At 46.7% G+C, this 20,047-nt stretch overlaps 1 protein-coding gene across 2 annotated transcripts in view; it reads right to left on the bottom strand.

Moving 5' to 3' along the window:
- Positions 1 to 7,498: 7,498 nt before the first annotated feature.
- Positions 7,499 to 20,047, bottom strand: part of LOC109909271 (stromal interaction molecule 1) — a 58,283-nt gene continuing 45,734 nt past the window's right edge. The window contains exons 10-13 of one of the 2 annotated variants that reach the window (XM_031795437.1): positions 14,522 to 14,622; positions 14,168 to 14,400; positions 10,581 to 10,962; positions 7,499 to 9,913 (exon numbers count right to left, since the gene is read on the bottom strand). In XM_031795437.1, the coding sequence (XP_031651297.1) occupies positions 9,379 to 9,913; positions 10,581 to 10,962; positions 14,168 to 14,400; positions 14,522 to 14,622 (1,251 nt within the window). In that variant the 3' untranslated portion in view covers positions 7,499 to 9,378. The remainder of the gene's footprint in view (positions 9,914 to 10,580; positions 10,963 to 14,167; positions 14,401 to 14,521; positions 14,623 to 20,047) is intronic. The other variant, XM_031795438.1, reaches the window with a different exon arrangement.

The raw sequence follows: 20,047 nt of genomic DNA, 5'->3' as shown, positions 1-20,047 counted from the left end.
TAATGTAGACAGAGTAATGCAGACCGAGTAATACAGACAGATTAATGCAGACAGAGTAATGTAGACAGAGTACTGTAGACAGAGTAATGTAGACAGAGTAATGTAGAGAGTAATGCAGACAGAGTAATGTAGACAGAGTAATGTAGACAGAGTAATGCAGACAGAGTAATGCAGACAGAGTAATGCAGACAGAGTAATGTAGACAGAGTAATGCAGACAGAGTAATGCAGACAGAGTAATGTAGACAGAGTAATGCAGATAGTAATGCAGACAGAATAATATAGACAGAGTAATATAGACAGAGTAATGCATAAAGAAATGCAGACAGAGTAATGCAGACAGAGTAATGTAGACAGATTAATGCAGACAGAGTAATGCAGACAGACCAATGTAGGCAGAGTAATGCAGACAGAGTAATTTAGACAGAGTAATGTAGAGAGTAATGCAGACAGAGTAATGCAGACAGACCAATGTAGGCAGAGTAATGCAGACAGAGTAATTTAGACAGAGTAATGTAGAGAGTAATGCAGACAGAGTAATGCAGACAGAATAATGCAGACAGAGTAATGTAGAGAGTAATGCAGACAGAGTAATGTAGACAGAGTAATGTAGACAGAGCAATACAGACCGAGTAATGCAGACCGAGTAATGCAGACCGAGTAATGCAGACAGAGTAATGTAGACCGAGTAATGTAGACCGAGTAATGTAGACCGAGTAATGTAGACCGAGTAATGTAGACAGAGTAATGTAGAGTGTAATGCAGACAGAGTAATGTAGACAGAGTAATGTAGACAGAGCAATACAGACCGAGTAATGCAGACCGAGTAATGTAGACAGAGTAATGTAGACAGAGTAATGTAGAGAGTAATGCAGACAGAGTAATGTAGACAGAGTAATGCAGAGAGTAATGTAGACAGAGTAATGTAGACAGAGTAATGCAGACAGAATAATATAGACAGAGCAATGCAGACAGAGTAATGCAGACAGAGTAATGTAGACAGAGTAATGCAGATAGTAATGCAGACAGAATAATATAGACAGAGTAATGCAGAAAGAATAATATAGACAGAGTAATGCATAAAGAAATGCAGACAAAGTAATGCAGACAGAATAATATAGATAGAGTAATATAGACAGAGTAATGCAGAGAGTAATGCAGACAGTGTAACGTACTGTCTGCTTTTGAGTGTATGGGGAGATCGGACTGTGACGTTACCACACAGTAAAACACACTACAATGTTACCCATCCAGCTCATGACTCAGTCATTTCATGTTGTTTCAATTAGAAGGGTAACTGTGTGCTTTCCAGGCTCCAGTGTGTCTGTGTACAGGTGTCAGCTTGCTGTTCACCTGCTGTTTGTGCCAGGCCTGGTGAACCCCTGGGGCGTGACCAGTCATTCATTACCAGGAGCCCTGGAGCCCAGAGGCCAAGAGCACGGTCCTCTATGGGCCTGGGAAATGACTATGTTCAGGGACACCACGGTATTAGTCACTCCCCACCCCCTGAATGATCGGTTCTACACTGGAGCCCCAGTCAATAAAAAACAATGATTTGTCAAATCAGTTTGCTTTATTGATACACCTCAATCAGAAGAAAGTTCTGTAAACCATGATCATACAGTACATAGGAATGAATTTATACATGACATTTTGGACATTGTACTATCTTCATTCCAGATAAAACAAAGATAAAAACACAAGACAATTTATCTTTAGCTATAAAAACTAACTCTGTAAAATGAGAATACTTTGCTCCTGGGAGTTGCTCCTGATACAGTAATCTTCCTCATAGTTTTGATAGGCTGATGGGCTTCCTGGTCCTAGGGATAATAAGACATGATAGGTTGATGGTATAGAGACACAGGACGAGACCCAAATGCAGACAGAGGAGGCAGATGGTTCAAGTCTCTGATATTTATTAACAGACAAGGGGCAGGCAAGAGGCAGGTCGAGGACAGGCAGAAGTTCGTAAACCAGGACAGAGTCAGATGGGTACAGGACGGTAGAAAGGCTCGAGGTCAAGGAAGGCAGAAAAGGTCGGAACCGGGAGGACTAGAAGACAGACTAGAAAAACAAGTACAGGAAAACATGCTGGTAGGCTTGACAAACTGGCAACAGACAAACAGAAACTACTGGTATAAACTACTGGTATAAATATGTTAAATATCTATGTTGAATACTACAAGTTCAATATTCCAACATCATACATAACTTGATAGAGGCACTGTAGGTCTTTTGGAAAGACTGCAGATATGCACTGGATATCGCAAATCTGCAGGGCAAGTAGGACTCAGCTGTGCCGTTGGAGTCTCTACACATATGGAAAAGTATAGGAATTGTACAGTAAGAACAGCCTAGCCAGTTGACAGTAATATAGTACCATCATACTCTCAGGTTGGATGCAAGGCAGTCGTTGTGAATGGTGTACAGTGGCAAAGTACATACCTGCAGTAAAGTGTAGTCGCCAGCTCAGTGTTATCTGCCATGTAATGCTGTGTCAGACCCAGTTCAGACAGGACGGACAACGGTAACCCCTGTTCCTCTTGAACAAGCACACCAAGACTGCACCAGCCCTGTGAGAAAAAGCATGCATGCAGACACACACACACACACACACACACACAAAAGGATGGCAGATGAATGTGACGGCATTCCTTTAATGAGATGGTAATGGCATCACACTCCTTAGTGCTGCCTGTTTGTACATCTCTGCTGCTGCCACCCCTCTCTGTCCCTGCTCATGTCCTTCATACAGCAGGTCACCCATCCTGATCAGTGCTGGAGGGATGGATGGAGATACAATGCATCCAATGACAGAGTCAATGCAGACCTGTTTATAACTCCATGTGTGTCACTCATTGATTTAGTTGTAGTTATGCATTGATACTGCATATAATCACTGTGGAAACAAGTTTCACCAATTACAGTTACAGCCTTATTCTAAAATTGATGAAATGACTTTTCCCCTCATCAATCTACACACAATACCCCATAGTGACAAAGCCAAAACATTGTTTTTGCTTTTTTTTTATTGTTTACATGTGTTTTCAGACCTTTTGCTATGAGACTAGAAATTGATTGGACAACTTGATTGGAGCCCACCTGTGGTAAATTCAATTGATTAGAAATGATTTGGAAAGGCAGATACCTGTCTATAGAAATATGAACGGAGCAAAGTACAGAGAGATCCTTGATGAAAACTTGCTCCAGAGCGCTCAGGACCTCAGACTGGGGGCGAAGGTTCACCTTCCAAAAGGACAACGATCCTAAGCACACAGCCAAGACAACGCAGGAGTGGCTTCAGGAAAAGTCTCTGAATGTCCTTGAGTGGCCCAGGCAGAAGCCGGACTTGAAGCCGATAGAACATCTCTGGAGAGACTTGAAATTAGCTGGTCAGCAACGCTCCCCATCCAACCTGACAGAGCTTGAGAGGATCTGCAGAGAAGAATGTGAGAAACTCCCCAAATACAGGTGTGCCAAACTTGTAGCATCATACCAAGGAAGACTGGCGGCTGTAATCGCTGCCAAAGGTGCTTCAACAAAGTACTGAGTAAAGGGCCTGAATACTTATGTAAATGTGGTAGTTCATTTATTTATTTATTTTAAATACATTTTCAAAAATAGTAGTCCTTCTCAAACTGCTCATAGCACCAGCCAATCGCTGGCGTGAAACCCTGTGGGATAGAATGGTATGATGAGCAATTGTGAAGGTGTCATTGTAGTCCTACAGCCCATGCATAATGATAACGTTCAGAACATAATTTGGACCAACCTGCTCTACTGCTTCTTCAGGAAAGTGACGCCCTTGGAATGTCTTTCTTGACTCCTTGGCCCTTAAATGTAATGATGGTCTTGTCAAACTTAGAATGACTACAGAGACTGATGACGGTGTCATCAAACTGAGTGTTTCACCTCGGACCTGCATGAGGACTATGGCCTAGTTTTACATGGACACTGGGTCCCCGCAGACAGACAACTCCGCTCTCGTAGTGTCTCACAGCAGTCTGGATGTCTGGAGACACGCCCTGCTGGCCCCAGAACAGCATACGGGCCACAGCTTGTTATAGAAGAGCAGTTCAACCATTATCACAAAGATTTCGTCAGATGTTTAATACTGAAAACCATCAGACAGATGAATAGAACCTCTGCATCTGCGGCTCCATTGCGGGCCTGGAGTTTTAGCCAGTGGAAGATATCATGGTTTCCTTTGATTTGGAACAGATTCTACAAACATCTACAATACAGACAGAGCAGAGGAGGAGTAGTTTTCATTAAATGACCTGTTTTAGGATTGTGTAATACACACTGCCGAGATGATCTCGATTCAAGCACGAATGCCTACCTGCTGAGGTGAGGGGTTGTGCTGGTCAGAGAATATCCACTTGGCGATGTCAGAGTAGTAGGGATAAAGTATAAATAAACTCCTGGCTCTATTCATCAAGACAGACACCTGAATAGCCAAACTCATTCACCCACCCTATTGGCCTGCCTCTCCACTTCTGCACCACTGCTGTAGAGCACTGATGAGAGGTGTAGAGCTCTGTTGTTCCCCAGACAGCCAGCTTGCAGCAGAAGGGCCATTATCCTGTTAACTAGTCGAGTGGATCCAGTGCTCTCTTAACACAGTTAAAACAAGAGACAAGGAGTACAAAGCTCTTCCCACTGATGCCAGATCAACCTTTCTGCCCCCTGGGTATACAGTATAAACAATAACATTAGAGATTTCAACATCCTCATTAAATGGTGTTAGCTGGTGTGACACTTTCAGAGGTAAAAATAGTTTAATTTATCATTATAACCAGCTCTTACTTACCATGCTTGGAGGCCAGTAGCTTTGGCAGTCATACTGCACAATGTCTTTAAGGGGCAATGGATGTCTCCCAGGGTTCACAGTGTGGTGTCACAGCTAGATGATATTTAATGTCTGCTCATGATAAGCATCCATACATTTCTCTGGAAAACAGAGGTCGTGTCAGTTTGGATGGAGTGACACTAACTTTGTGAGCCACTAAATATTTTATACACCATCATGCCATCTAGTGGATGTTACACATCATTACCAGACTCTTGTTTCGGTCTGGCTCTCAATAAATATCCAGTCAACCTGACATGAAAGCTCCAACTGAAACTCCTGACAGGACTGTAGCCATCCAGTCAATTTCAGACTCCTAATATGGTCTGGAACAACGACTTCAGACTGTGGGAGACGAGTGAATACAGGTATAACATGTTTTGTTTAATTAAAGATGGATTTGAATGTGTCTGACTGTGATTCTTACCATCCTGAAGTCAGGTATTATGTTACGATACTACACCAACGGTCCATAATATCCTACAATTCCTCTCATAAACTGACCATAAACTGACCTCCACTACACCAGTCAGCCAGTCAGGCAGGTACACCAGTCAGTCAGTCAGGTAGGTACACCAGTCAGTCAGTCAGGTAGGTACACCAGTCAGTAAGTCAGGCAGGTACACCAGTCAGTAAGTCAGGCAGGTACACCAGTCAGTAAGTCAGGCAGGTACACCAGTCAGTCAGTCAGGTAGGTACACCAGTCAGTCAGTCAGGTAGGTACACCAGTCAGTCAGTCAGGTAGGTACACCAGTCAGTCAGGCAGGTACACCAGTCAGTCAGGCAGGTACACCAGTCAGTCAGTCAGGTACACCAGTCAGTCAGGCAGGTACACCAGTCAGTCAGTCAGGCAGGTACACCAGTCAGTCAGGCAGGTACACCAGTCAGTCAGTCAGGCAGGTACACCAGTCAGTCAGTCAGGTAGGTACACCAGTCAGTCAGTCAGGCAGGTACACCAGTCAGTCAGTCAGGTAGGTACACCAGTCAGTCAGTCAGGTAGGTACACCAGTCAGTCAGGCAGGTACACCAGTCAGTCAGGTAGGTACACCAGTCAGTCAGTCAGGCAGGTACACCAGTCAGTCAGGCAGGTACACCAGTCAGTCAGGCAGGTACACCCGGCTCACAGTTCCAGTGTCTCTGGAATACCGTGTTGAGGAGAAACAGGAATAAACACCTATCCAAGTAATACTGGTTCATGGTCCAAGTGTGGGGATGTTTCATTTGTTTAAGATGGCTGCTCAATAAAAAGTAGGTTTAAATGATTTTAGCACAACGAAAGACAAACACTAAAATCAGTCAAATTAAAAGGTTACCAGTAGATACACAAATAAAAGGGACATATAGTCAAATCTAGTTTACAAAAGCTATGGTAGAAACCTGAGAAAAAGTTCCAATCACAAGAACCCGGACTAACACCCTCCCAGCGGTGAAAAGTACTTATGTAAAAATACTTTAAAGTACTGCTTAAGTAGGTTTTTTTGGAGTATCTTTACTTTACTATTTAGATTTTTGGCAACTTTTAATTTACCTTCACTACATTCCTAAAGAAAGTAATGTACTTTTTACACCATACATTTTCTATGACACCCAAAAGTACTCGTTACATTTGGAATGCTTAGCAGGACAGGAAATGGTCTAATTCACACACAGTATAAAGAGAACATACCTGGTCTTCCCCTACTGCCCCTGATCTGACAGACTCACTAAACACATGCTTCGTTTGTAAATTATGTCTGGGTGTTAGAGCATGCCCCTGGCTATCCGTGAATACATTTAAAAAAGAAAAGAAAATTATGCTGTCTGGTTTGCGTAATATAAGGAATTTGAAATGATTTATACATTTAATACTTAAGTATATTTTAGCAATTACATTTACTTATTTGGTTTATGCTTAAGTATCATACTTTTACTCAAGTAGTAATTTACTGGGTGACTTTCACTTGAGTCATTTTCTTTGAAGTCATCTTTACTTTTACTTAAGTATGACAAAGGGGCAGGGTAGCCGACAAGGTACAAATCTGTCGTTCTGCCCCTGAACAGGCAGTTAACCAGTTCCCAGGCCGTCATTGAAAATAAGAATTTGTTCTTAACAGACTTGCCTAGTTAAATAAAGATAAAATAAAATGACAAAATGTCCAGTACTCTGCCCACCACTCCATCCTGCTTTGTCCAGCAGCTAAACAAGTCCGGTACTCTTCCCACCACTGCATCCTGCTTTGTCCACCAGCGAAACAAGTCGGGGACTCTTCCCACCACTGCATCCTGCTTTGTCCAGCAGCGAAACAAGTGCTTAAGTAAATAATGCAGACCTGTCTCCCTGTTAGCACTAAGCAATCAGACGCGTCACGTCATTTAGGGATTATTTGAGACGGGGTCCAGTCAACTCAACCAAACATTCGCTCTGAATTTGTTACGGAATTCAAAAATATTCACATATTTAATACATATTGCGCCTGTGATTTCCTGTGAACTAGAGGGATAAGTAAACAAATAAAATGGATATATAATAAATGACAAAATCCCGGTATATCATGTCTGTTCATTATGCAGTGCCAATTACTCTGTGATAACAGCACGTACCTTGCTACTGTTTTGTGTTAGCATCATTTCCCCCCAAACAAAGACGTATCTGATAAACACAATCCATGTCTTTCATTCAAAATAGTTTATTGCTATCATGCAGGAGTGCCATAAAAGTCGAGAGAACGCCACAGAAGATGCAAAATATTTGTTTTTCTCTGTACAAATATATGTATTCATAAATAGAAGCTCAAAATGAGAAGTTTGGGTTTAAGTAGGGGTGAGCAGATGATGCTCGAGCTGAACTCTGCCTCAAGCCCATTATAGACGTTAATACAGTAGCTGACATGCATCAAAACAACTCAGTGCAGTATCCTGGCAACAGACAGACATCATAATCCATATTACAGCTTCATCGTGCAGAAGAGGTACAAACTACACTTTAAAAAGTACCAATAGGAAGTTCATGTTTTCAACTGATCAATGAAAGAATATGACATTTCTTTTTCATCCATACCATCAATCTCACTGTGTGAGGCCTCCATTGGGGGGCAATGGTGTCGTTAGCAGCACTGCTTTGGTTATCAGATTCAGGAGCAGTCGAGCAGGTCAATTGTTTAGGAAGTTATTAGGAGAGTCCCTACTACCAGAATGCATTGTGACATCCATTTCTAAACCATATGTGCTTTCACAAAACCAATAATGGCAAGTGAGTTTATAATGGTGACCTATAGATGCCATTAGTGTGTGCTTGACTGTGGAGCTGTATAATGTGTATCTAGGTGATCTGGGTCGTCTACAGTCCAAGCTAAAGTAGCGAACACCTCAAAAATGCTCAACACACAACTTGGGAGTCTTCGAATTACAAATGCTGCCTGCAACTCCCTGCTTGAAATGTTGTGGGTGACCATGTCAAATTGATCACCTGATTTTAGTCCCCAGATAAAAACAGAAGGCAGTGCTACTCATTCTAAAGCTGCCTCTAATTTACAACAGACAGTACATATATAGTTGTTGACAAGAATAAAGGCCACTGGACCAGAGTCTTTGTTTTGGCACTTAAAAAGATTAGCGTCTCCTACAGCACTCCTAATGATTCACGTGATATCTCCTACAATTACACACAACATAGATTGATATGGTAGGCAATTTGCAAATGTAGAGGTTTACTTCAATAAACATACATTGATACAAAATTCATATAGTTCAAATTAGTCATTTTAATAACCTCTATTAGGGAACTTAGATCAGGGCTATGATTGGGACCAATAGACAAGGCAGTTACACAGGCTACCTAGCTTTGTTTTCAAGGGGATTAAATGAAGTTAGCACTTCCACTTCTAAAGGTGCTCTATCCCAGGGAAATGTTTGCCTAGTGTGTGTCTTGCTGTGTCTGCAGCTGTACTGGAAGAGTTGTGATAACATTGACTACTAGATTTCTTGTTAGCACAATTGACTCGAGAAGTTTTTGCAAGTATTGTTCAGCCCTTTTCAGCCCCCCCCCCCCTCCCCTCACCATTGACCAACACTGACTGGCAATGTCCATCTGACACATAACAAGGAGGTGGTCGGGGATTAACGACAAGAAACAGCTGAGTTTTTAAGTGTTGTCTAAGCAGAATAAGGACAAGAACCAAGCACACACCTAAGAGAATCCAGAAAATATCAGTCAAACAAAGGTGAAGACATGCAAACTGATACAGGTTGAAGTAAAACAGAAGACATCCATCCAGGAGACTTGTTTCCCTCTGAGCGACTGGCACACTTTCCTGCTAAATAAATAGTGCTTACATTCCACTATACAACACCACCCATTGCAAACATCATCGAATAGCTGCTTGCTCCCACAGTCCCTCAGAGAAAGTACCTACAAAACCCTAAAGGCAAAGATTTGCGCCATCGCTTGTGACCAGTGAACAACCCAAAACAAGTTTTCCAAAACAGAAATAATAATAAGTGAAACACCTTTAATAGCTCTTTAAAAGTATTCAGTAGCCCTTGTCATTATTTCTTCTGTTTTTTGAAGATCTTGAAGGTGTGTTTCTTACGACTGGCGACGGAGTCTGTGTCTTCTCCCGTGGAGCCGCTGTCTTCCTCCAGAGGGCTCTTCTTGGAGGAGAGTTGAGGGATACGGCTGCTTCCCTTGGCCCCTGCAGCCCCAGGCTGGCACCCCGTGGGGGAGGGTGTGTCGGCATCGGTGGAGTTGAGGCTGAGGGAGCAGGAGGACTCTGACATGGACATACCGATGAGGCCAACGTCCATCTCTCCCAGGCTGGCAGATTTCTCGATGCTGTACACCTTCTTCATCAGGATGGGGCTCTCGGGGACTGGCTCGGTCTGGGCTCCTCCCTCGTGGACACGGTTCCCTCCGTTAGGTGTGTGGGCATGCAGGGAGGGCTCGTCGGAGGCGGAGCGGACAGGGGGACCATACAGTAAGGGGGTGGGTTTCACCAGGTGGCCCTTGGAGCTGTAGGCAGACAGACGATCACCGATTTGGGAGAGGGACAGGGAGGAGTCTGAGTCTGAGCGGTTCAGATCCCTGTGAAAGAACAGAAGAGAGTTGGTGGAGGAAGAGAGGGACAGTGAGGTACGGTCCAGAGACATTCTACCGCCTCTACCACCTAGGCACTTCAGGTAGATCTGAAAGAACTCCATTTTCCCCTCTGATAGGCTAGGTGGATGTTTTACCACCAGATGGAATGCTTATACCTTTATAATCCTTTCAGAACTATAGGGTACCTATGGGGTAGAGGCTAGGAATTGTTTCTGCACTGGGCCTGACTGAAAAGGGGATCCAAGCTAAAGCACTGCATGCTGGAGGTAATCTATCCAATGCCTGTAAAGCCAAGGACACTGTGGGCACTACTCGCCAACAGGACACTGTGGGCACTACTCAGAAACTGGAACTCCACTCCTGTTAGTAGTGCAGGCAGGGGTCAGGGTAGTTTGGGCAACCAGGAAAGACACGGGTTGGGAGTAGATGTAAAAAAACTCAGATATGAAAGAATAAAACAACAAAATGGATTTTCAAAGAAAAGTATTAATGGACAGGTTGTAACATGGGTGAGTTATAGTCAGAGGAAACTATCCTTAATGAAAATGAGAACACAGATGTGGAAAACAATGTAATATACTACAGGTGAAATGAATGGGAGAAAAGCCAACGCGCATGCGGTGCGTGTGGAGGGAAGAGAGCAGAGTGGTACCCGAAGCTGCTGCTGCGCTGGAAGTCTGGGATGGTGTCCATGGGCTGGAAATAAGACGAGTGATAGACATGGGAGGAATGAGGAGCGGAGGCGTGTAAGGAGGAGGAGGAGTGGAAGGAGTGGGGCTGACGGTAAGGAGGAGGTGGAGAGGAGCAGATGATCGAGGGGTGCGAGACAGCCGAGGACAGGGGAGGCAGGGGGAGAGCCTCAAACTGTTGGAAGGACTGGCTGTGTGACTGTTGGAGGGTGGCCCTAGATCTGGATGGGTAAGAGGTGCAGTCTCCCTGCTGCCCCGCCAACAGGCATGTCTCTACCAACCTCTGAGAGCCCATGGCCAGCTGGGAGTCCATGTGGCGCTGACGCAGGGACATCATACTGGGAGCTGCTGACACAACACAGAACAATAACATTATCAACAACCAAAGTCTGATTATACACAACACACAGGGTGAGGGAAAACAGTAGGCTGGAATTAGACTGGGAGGGCAGTAGCAGACATGGGTGTTGGGGACATTTCAGTACTGAATTGGTGTTCTTGACCTCTGTTCTGAGCACTTCAGTAACGTTTGGTTGTGATGAAGGCAAGTGATGGCTGTTCAATTACCTGGGCCTTAGCTATGCCAACAAGAGAAAATGAGGGATGGCACTGTCTGGTGAGACGTTTGGATGGTGTCTGGTGAGACGTTTGGCTTGTGTCTGGTGAGGATTTTTGCAGGGAGTACAAAAGTTAAATATTTCATCATAACTAATCCTTCATGTGTAAAATCAGACAGTGCTGTGTGTTGTGAGAGGGTCTAAGAGTTCTCTGGGTGATGAGGATCAGAGAAAGAAGAGCAAGTCATTGGACAGCTTGGGACAGTAAGGCCAGGGGTACATGAACACAGCATAGACAGTTTTCCTTCCCTATCTACAGTCCCTGTCCCAGGCCAGCGTGTTACAGCTATATCCATCTACAGTCCCTGTCCCAGGCCAGAGTGTTACAGCTATATCCATCTACAGTCCCTGTCCCAGGCCAGAGTGTTACAGCTATATCCATCTACAGTCTCTGTCCCAGGCCAGTGTTACAGCTATATCCATCTACAGTCTCTGTCCCAGGCCAGTGTTACAGCTATATCCATCTACAGTCTCTGTCCCAGGCCAGAGTGTTACAGCTATATCCATCTACAGTCTCTGTCCCAGGCCAGAGTGTTACAGTTATATCCATCTGCTCTGTGAGGCTTTGACAGGGCTGTGTGACTTAAGGAGAGAGAGCGTTGAGGTCAGGACAAAGGGGTATAAGTAGCTAACAGGCCAACCAGAGTATTTCCTGAGGGACTGGCTGCCAGAACCCATGGACCACAGATCACTGGCTCGCCGGTCCTTGACGCAGTTGCTGTCTGTGGGTGGACCAGAGACACGAACGGCAGCCGCAGCCAAAAACCAAAGAGACAGTGTTGGTGGGAGGAGAGAGAGGAAGTGAGGGAGGGAACATGTAATTAATGTGGATTAGAAGACTTACTAGAGGACTGTAGTGACAGAGCTCTAGAAGGAGACTGTAGCACCAGAGCTCAGATTACCACTGCAGTAAGTATCAGCCCTTCTCTCTGGGTCAGCTATAATCATAGCCCAGATAGTTAGTATCAGCCCTTATCTCTGGGTCTGCTCTCTCTGGGTCAGCTATTATCATATCCAAGACAGTATCAGTCCTTCTCTCTGGGTCTGCTCTCTCTGGGTCAGCTATTATCATATCCAAGACAGTATCAGTCCTTCTCTCTGGGTCTGCTATAATCAAATACTGCCCAGTAGAGCTCAGAGCTGGGTACCAGGAGACCAGTACATATTGACTTTATATGTCAACATTATGTTGCGACAAATATAATATATTTAGGTTGGCAAAAGACGAGAAATAGACATAAGAACTAAAGTATGTTGTTCGCATCATAACTCCCTTTGAGACTGTAACTGGTCAATAAAAGCTGTAATTCTCCATTCAAAAGAAGAAACCCTGAGTATGTAATTCCTTAGTGGCTGAAAAAAAGTGATACAGTGCATTCAGAAAGTATTCATACCGCTTGACTTTTTCCACATTTTGTTACGTTACAGCCTTAATCTAAAATGGATAATAAATAAAATCCTAAATCTACACACATTACCCCGTAAAGACAAAGCAAAAACAGGTTTTTCACATTTTTTTTGCACATTTATAACCAAGCCATCAGGTCAAAGGAATTGTCCATAGAGCTCCGAGACAGGATTGTGCCCTACTGTGAAGTATTGGCAGCATCATGATGATGTGGGGATGTTTTTCCGCGGCAGATACTGGGAGATTAGTCAGGATTGAGGGAAAGATGAACGGAGCAAATTACAGAGAGATCCTTGATGAAAACCGGCTCCAAAGCGCCCAGGAACTTCCAACAGGACAATGACCCTAAGCACACAACCAAGACAACGCAGGAGTGGCTTTGGGACAAGTCTCTGAATGTCCCCGAATGGCTCAACAAGACTCAAGACTTGAACGCGATCGAAAACCTCTGGAGAGACCTGAAAATAGCTGTGCAGCAACACTCCCCATCCAACCTGACAGAGCTTGAGAGGATCTGGAGAGAAGAATGGGAGAAACTCCCCAAATACAGGTGTGGCAAGCCTGTAGTGTCATACCTAAGAAGAGTTGATGCTGTAATCACTGCCAAAGGTGGTTACAGTACTGAGTAAAGGGTCTGAATACTTATGTAAATGTCAAATGTACATTTTTTTATACACTTGCCCAAAAATCTAAAAACCTATTTTTGCTTTGTCATTTGGGGTAGATTGTGTAGATTGATGGGGGGGGGGGGGGGGGGCTGTTTAATCACTTTTAACTTAATAAAATGTGGGAAAGGGGTCTGAATACTTTCTGAATGGAGTATAACATGTACCCCCAGGGGAATGACAATATAAAGCAAGGCTATGTGAGAAAGTAAAACAAACAGTCATCCAGGCAGCACAACAAGGCCATTGTGCCTTCTTTCCCAAATATAGGCCTAGACCAAAGCTAAAGCCTTATAAAGCTTACAGGAGTACAACAGCCTTTCATATTGCTTACTATTACTTCATGTTCAGCACATTCCATTGGTCAGACTAGGAGACAACTGCTAAAAATAGATCAGCACAAAGATTTGGTGTCATGAAGCATGTATTTTTTCAGAGGTAAAATTTTCACAGCATGGGATATCAACATTGTGCACCTTGTTCTCATCTTACACTCCATCCCAGAAGTGAAATTCCCATATGTCAAGTCAACACTAAATTCCAAAATGGAACAAAATAACCAACTGAAAACATGTATTTAAAAAAACAGGTGAAATTACAATTCATATATTATAGACTTGCAAACACACAACACCCTCAAATCACAGACAAACACCCTGAATCGCTTCACCAACAAGGCTGCTCATTTTGTAAATTCATAGAATCATTGATAAATCGTTAATGATAATACTTTGTGGCTGTATGCTAATTTTCATATGAGAGCTGATTTTTGGATTTCCCCAGGAGGCCCTTGGTGTATTTAGGGGGTATTTTGCTACCGAGTCCCACAGTGAAGCCGAGGGAGACGGACGAGCCCTTACATTGCAGAGTTCCGGGCGATATGATGTCCTCGTCCATGTCGTCCATGTCATCAGACATAATGAAGTGCTGGGGCGTGGCCCGGCCACCCATGATGCTGGGGTCAAGGTTCAGGGTGGAGGCCAGGGAGGTAAGCCCAGGGTTGTTGACGATGGTGAACCCCGTCAGAATCTCAATCTGCTGCCAGCGGTGCAGCCTCTCCCTCAGAGCAGCAGTCACCTCACCCAGGGCTTGTCTGGACCGGAGGAGAGGAGGGGGAGACGGGGAGGGCAGAGGGATACAAGCACAGATCACAATGTGAACATAGTTATAGGAGATATTGGCTTAGACAAATCCCAATCTTTAATTAAACTCACTTGGCTGTCAGAATTTGGTGATCCACATTATCCAGACAGGAGCTGTGTGCCACATGGAAGGTCCCAAATATGGTGTTCCTCTTCTTCTTGATCTTCTCTGCCTGCAGTCACACACACACACACACACACACACACACGATAAAACATTACTCTCCCGTTCTGTCACACTAAGGGTTCAGAGTTTCTCCTGCTCACATGGACAGGGAAATCTCCTGGACCTACTCATACAGTTGCTGTGTCTCTGGCTGATTAAATTATATGACAGGCTATTTTATCAAATCGATTACCTAACATTTGATTGATTACGTGATTATACATCAATAGCAGTCAATTACTCATCGTCACCTTATTCAGTCTCATATGAAAGTCGTAAAATTCTTGGTTATCTTCAAACTCTGGCTAACAAGTTGAATCAGTAATACAAAAATTGGCTTAATTATTTATTTACTAAATAGCTAAATAATCACACAGAATTACATACAAAGGATGGATCATACATTGATTACTAATTATGTCATAAAAAATAAATAATTAAAGAGTCCCTAACGGATAAAACTGTCATGACGGCTGGTTACACAAAGAAAGGGGGTTAGGTTTGAATGAAAGAGCGGGAAGACTGAAGGACAAAGGGATTTGGTCTCTATCGGACCTTGAGAAGCAATGCAACCGTAAACACAGAATCTTATGCATTCTAATAAACGCCCATTCAGAAAAGGAATGGGCTAGGAATGTGTAGACTTTCCAAGATACAATTTATATTGTCCATCATCAGATATAATGTCCCAGACAACAACTGATCTGACATCATATTCTTTAAGTAGCAACGGATGCTTTCAACTGGTTGGATAACAGAAATATTGTTCCATTCCCAATCTTTTGACGTTATTGTATTACAAAGTCTCTGTGGTAACAACGGATTTTCAAAAGTTAATTTTTGTAGAGTGGAGAGAGAAGGGGTAAAGGTATTTATGGGGGGGGTCATAAACCGGTGGGGGGGAAAGACACGGCCTCCCTCCCTAGTCCCCGTACGGCATATCTCCCTCCCTCCCTCCCTCCCTAGTCCCCGTACGGCATATCTCCCTCCCTCCCTCCCTCCCTAGTCCCCGTACGGCATATCTCCCTCCCTCCCTCCCTAGTCCCCGTACGGCATATCTCCCTCCCTCCCTCCCTCCCTAGTCCCCGTACGGCATATCTCCCTCCCTCCCTCCCTCCCTCCCTAGTCCCCGTACGGCATATCTCCCTCCCTCCCTCCCTCCCTAGTCCCCGTACGGCATATCTCCCTCCCTCCCTCCCTCCCTAGTCCCCGTACGGCATATCTCCCTCCCTCCCTCCCTCCCTAGTCCCCGTACGGCATATCTCCCTCCCTCCCTCCCTCCCTCCCTAGTCCCCGTACGGCATATCTCCCTCCCTCCCTCCCTCCCTCCCTAGTCCCCGTACGGCATATCTCCCTCCCTCCCTCCCTAGTCCCCGTACGGCATATCTCCCTCCCTCCCTCCCCCGTACGGCATATCTCCCTCCCTCCCTCCCTCCCTCCCTAGTCCCCGTACGGCATATCTCCCTCCCTCCCTCCCTCCCTCCCTCCCTCCCTAGTCCCCGTACGGCATATCTCCCTCCCTCCCTCCCTCCCTCCCTAGTCCCCGTACGGCATATCTCCCTCCCTCCCTCCCTAGTCCCCGTACGGCATATCTCCCTCCCTCCCTCCCTCCCTCCCTCCCTAGTCCCCGTACGGCATATCTCCCTCCCTCCCTCCCTCCCTCCCTCCCTAGTCCCCGTACGGCATATCTCCCTCCCTCCCTCCCTCCCTCCCTCCCTAGTCCCCGTACGGCATATCTCCCTCCCTCCCTCCCTCCCTCCCTAGTCCCCGTACGGCATATCTCCCTCCCTCCCTCCCTCCCTAGTCCCCGTACGGCATATCTCCCTCCCTCCCTCCCTCCCTAGTCCCCGTACGGCATATCTCCCTCCCTCCCTCCCTCCCTAGTCCCCGTACGGCATATCTCCCTCCCTCCCTCCCTCCCTAGTCCCCGTACGGCATATCTCCCTCCCTCCCTCCCTCCCTAGTCCCCGTACGGCATATCTCCCTCCCTCCCTCCCTCCCTAGTCCCCGTACGGCATATCTCCCTCCCTCCCTCCCTCCCTAGTCCCCGTACGGCATATCTCCCTCCCTCCCTCCCTCCCTAGTCCCCGTACGGCATATCTCCCTCCCTCCCTCCCTCCCTAGTCCCCGTACGGCATATCTCCCTCCCTCCCTCCCTCCCTAGTCCCCGTACGGCATATCTCCCTCCCTCCCTCCCTCCCTAGTCCCCGTACGGCATATCTCCCTCCCCTCCCTCCCTAGTCCCCCGTACGGCATATCTCCCTCCCTCCCTCCCTCCCTAGTCCCCGTACGGCATATCTCCCTCCCTCCCTCCCTCCCTAGTCCCCGTACGGCATATCTCCCTCCCTCCCTCCCTCCCTAGTCCCCGTACGGCATATCTCCCTCCCTCCCTCCCTCCCTCCCTAGTCCCCGTACGGCATATCTCCCTCCCTCCCTCCCTCCCTAGTCCCCGTACGGCATATCTCCCTCCCTCCCTCCCTCCCTAGTCCCCGTACGGCATATCTCCCTCCCTCCCTCCCTCCCTCCCTAGTCCCCGTACGGCATATCTCCCTCCCTCCCTCCCTCCCTCCCTAGTCCCCGTACGGCATATCTCCCTCCCTCCCTCCCTCGTCCCCGTACGGCATATCTCCCTCCCTCCCTCCCTCCCTAGTCCCCGTACGGCATATCTCCCTCCCTCCCTCCCTAGTCCCCGTACGGCATATCTCCCTCCCTCCCTCCCTAGTCCCCGTACGGCATATCTCCCTCCCTCCCTCCCTCCCTAGTCCCCGTACGGCATATCTCCCTCCCTCCCTCCCTCCCTAGTCCCCGTACGGCATATCTCCCTCCCTCCCTAGTCCCCGTACGGCATATCTCCCTCCCTCCCTCCCTCCCTAGTCCCCGTACGGCATATCTCCCTCCCTCCCTAGTCCCCGTACGGCATATCTCCCTCCCTCCCTCCCTCCCTAGTCCCCGTACGGCATATCTCCCTCCCTCCCTAGTCCCCGTACGGCATATCTCCCTCCCTCCCTAGTCCCCGTACGGCATATCTCCCTCCCTCCCTCCCTCCCTCCCTAGTCCCCGTACGGCATATCTCCCTGCTCCCCGTACGGCATATCTCCCTGCTCCCCGTAGGGCATATCTCCCTGCTCCCCGTAGGGCATATCTCCCTGCTCCCCGTAGGGCATATCTCCCTGCTCCCCGTAGGGCATATCTCCCTGCTCCCCGTAGGGCATATCTCCCTGCTCCCCGTAGGGCATATCTCCCTGCTCCCCGTAGGGCATATCTCCCTGCTCCCCGTAGGGCATATCTCCCTGCTCCCCGTACGGCATATCTCCCTGCTCCTCGTACGGCATATCTCCCTGCTCCTCGTACGGCATATCTCCCTGCTCCTCGTACGGCATATCTCCCTGCTCCTCGTACGGCACATCTCCCTGCTCCTCGTACGGCACATCTCCCTGCTCCTCGTACGGCATATCTCCCTGCTCCTCGTACGGCATATCTCCCTGCTCCTCGTACGGCATATCTCCCTGCTCCTCGTACGGCATATCTCCCTGCTCCTCGTACGGCATATCTCCCTGCTCCTCGTACGGCATATCTCCCTGCTCCTCGTACGGCATATCTCCCTGCTCCTCGTACGGCATATCTCCCTGCTCCTCGGTACGGCATATCTCCCTAGTCCTCATACGGCATATCAGGATGAGCCTGCAGGAAGGGTACCACATGAGGAGGATGTCTTCCCTGTATCGCACAGCGTTGAGATTGCCTGCAGTGACAACAAACGCAGTCCGATGATGCTTTGACACTGTCCTAGACGGACTCTCTACCTCCAAATCGATCCTGCTCCAGAGTACAGGCCTTCGACGACAAACACGAAACCGACCATTACCCTAGGAGAGACAAAATCGCGACTCGTCAGTGAACAGCACTTTTTGCCAGTCCTGTCTGGTCCAGCGACGGTGCGTTTGTGCCCATAGGTGACGTTGTTGCCGGTGATATCTGGTGAGGATCTGTTTTACAACAGGCCTAAAAGTCTAGGCTCTCTCAGCCTATTGCGGACACTCTGAGCACTGATGGAGGGATTGTGCATTCCTGGTGTAACTCGGGCAGTTGTTGTTGCCATCCTGTACCTGTCCCGCTGGTGTGATGTTCGGATGTACCGATCCTGTGCAGGTGTTGTTACACGTGGTCTGCCACTGCGAGGACGATCAGCTGTCCATCCTGTCTCCCTGTAGCGCTGTCTTAGGAGTCTCACAGGACAGACAATGCAATTTTTTGCCCTGACCACATCTGCAGTCCTCATGCCTCCTTGCAGCATGCCTAAGTTTGCTTGAAGAAATCAACTGTGGGAGCAATTATTAGGAAATGGAAGACATACAAGACCACTGATAATCTCCCTCGATCTGGGGCTCCACGCAAGATCTCACCCCGTGGGGTCAAAATGATCACAAGAACGGTGAGCAAAAATCCTAGAACCACACGGGGGGACCTAGTGAATGACCTGCAGAGAGCTGGGACCAAAGTAACAAAGCCTACCATCAGTAACACACTACGCCGCCAGGGACTCAAATCCTGCAGTGCCAGACGTGTCCCCCTGCTTAAGCCAGTACATGTCCAGGCCCGTCTGAAGTTTGCTAGAGAGCATTTGGATGATCCAGAAGAAGATTGGGAGAATGTCATATGGTCAGTTGAAACCAAAATATAACTTTTTGGTAAAAACTCAACTTGTCGTGTTTGGAGGACAAAGAATGCTGAGTTGCATCCAAAGAACACCATACCTACTATGAAGCATGGGGGTGGAAAATGCATGCTTTGGGGCTGTTTTTATGCAAAGGGACCAGGACGACTGATCCATGTAAAGGAAAAAATGAATGGGGCCATGTATTGTGATATTTTGAGTGAAAACCTCCTTCCATCAGCAAGGGCATTGAAGATGAAACGTGGCTGGGTCTTTCAGCATGACAATGATCCCAAACACACCGCCTAGGCAACGAAGGAGTGGCTTCGTAAGAAGCATTTCAAGGTCCTGGAGTGGCCTAGCAAGTCTCCAGATCTCAACCCCATAGAAAATCATGGTAGGGAGTTGAAAGTCTGTGTTGCCCAGCAACAGCCCCAAAACATCACTGCTCTAGAGATCTGCATGGAGGAATGGACCAAAATACCAGCAGCAGTGTGTGAAAACCTTGTGAAGACTTACAGAAATTTTTGACCTCTGTCATTGCCAACAAAGGGTATGTAACAAAGTATTGAGAAACTTTTGTTATTGACCAAATACTTATTTTCCACCATAATTTGCAAATAAATTCATAAAAATCCTACAATGTGATTTTCTGGAAAGTGTACCTATGATGAAAATTACAGGCCTCTCTCATCTTTTTAAGTGGGAGAACTTGCACAATTGGTGGCTGACTAAATACTTTTTTGCCCCACTGTATATATCTAGTCCTCACGCCGTG

Source organism: Oncorhynchus kisutch, linkage group LG18 (assembly GCF_002021735.2).
Source record: "Oncorhynchus kisutch isolate 150728-3 linkage group LG18, Okis_V2, whole genome shotgun sequence".
Taxonomy (NCBI): domain Eukaryota; kingdom Metazoa; phylum Chordata; class Actinopteri; order Salmoniformes; family Salmonidae; genus Oncorhynchus; species Oncorhynchus kisutch.
The sequence above is the reverse complement of the archived record's forward strand: the minus strand, read 5'-3'. Positions and strand labels throughout refer to the sequence as shown.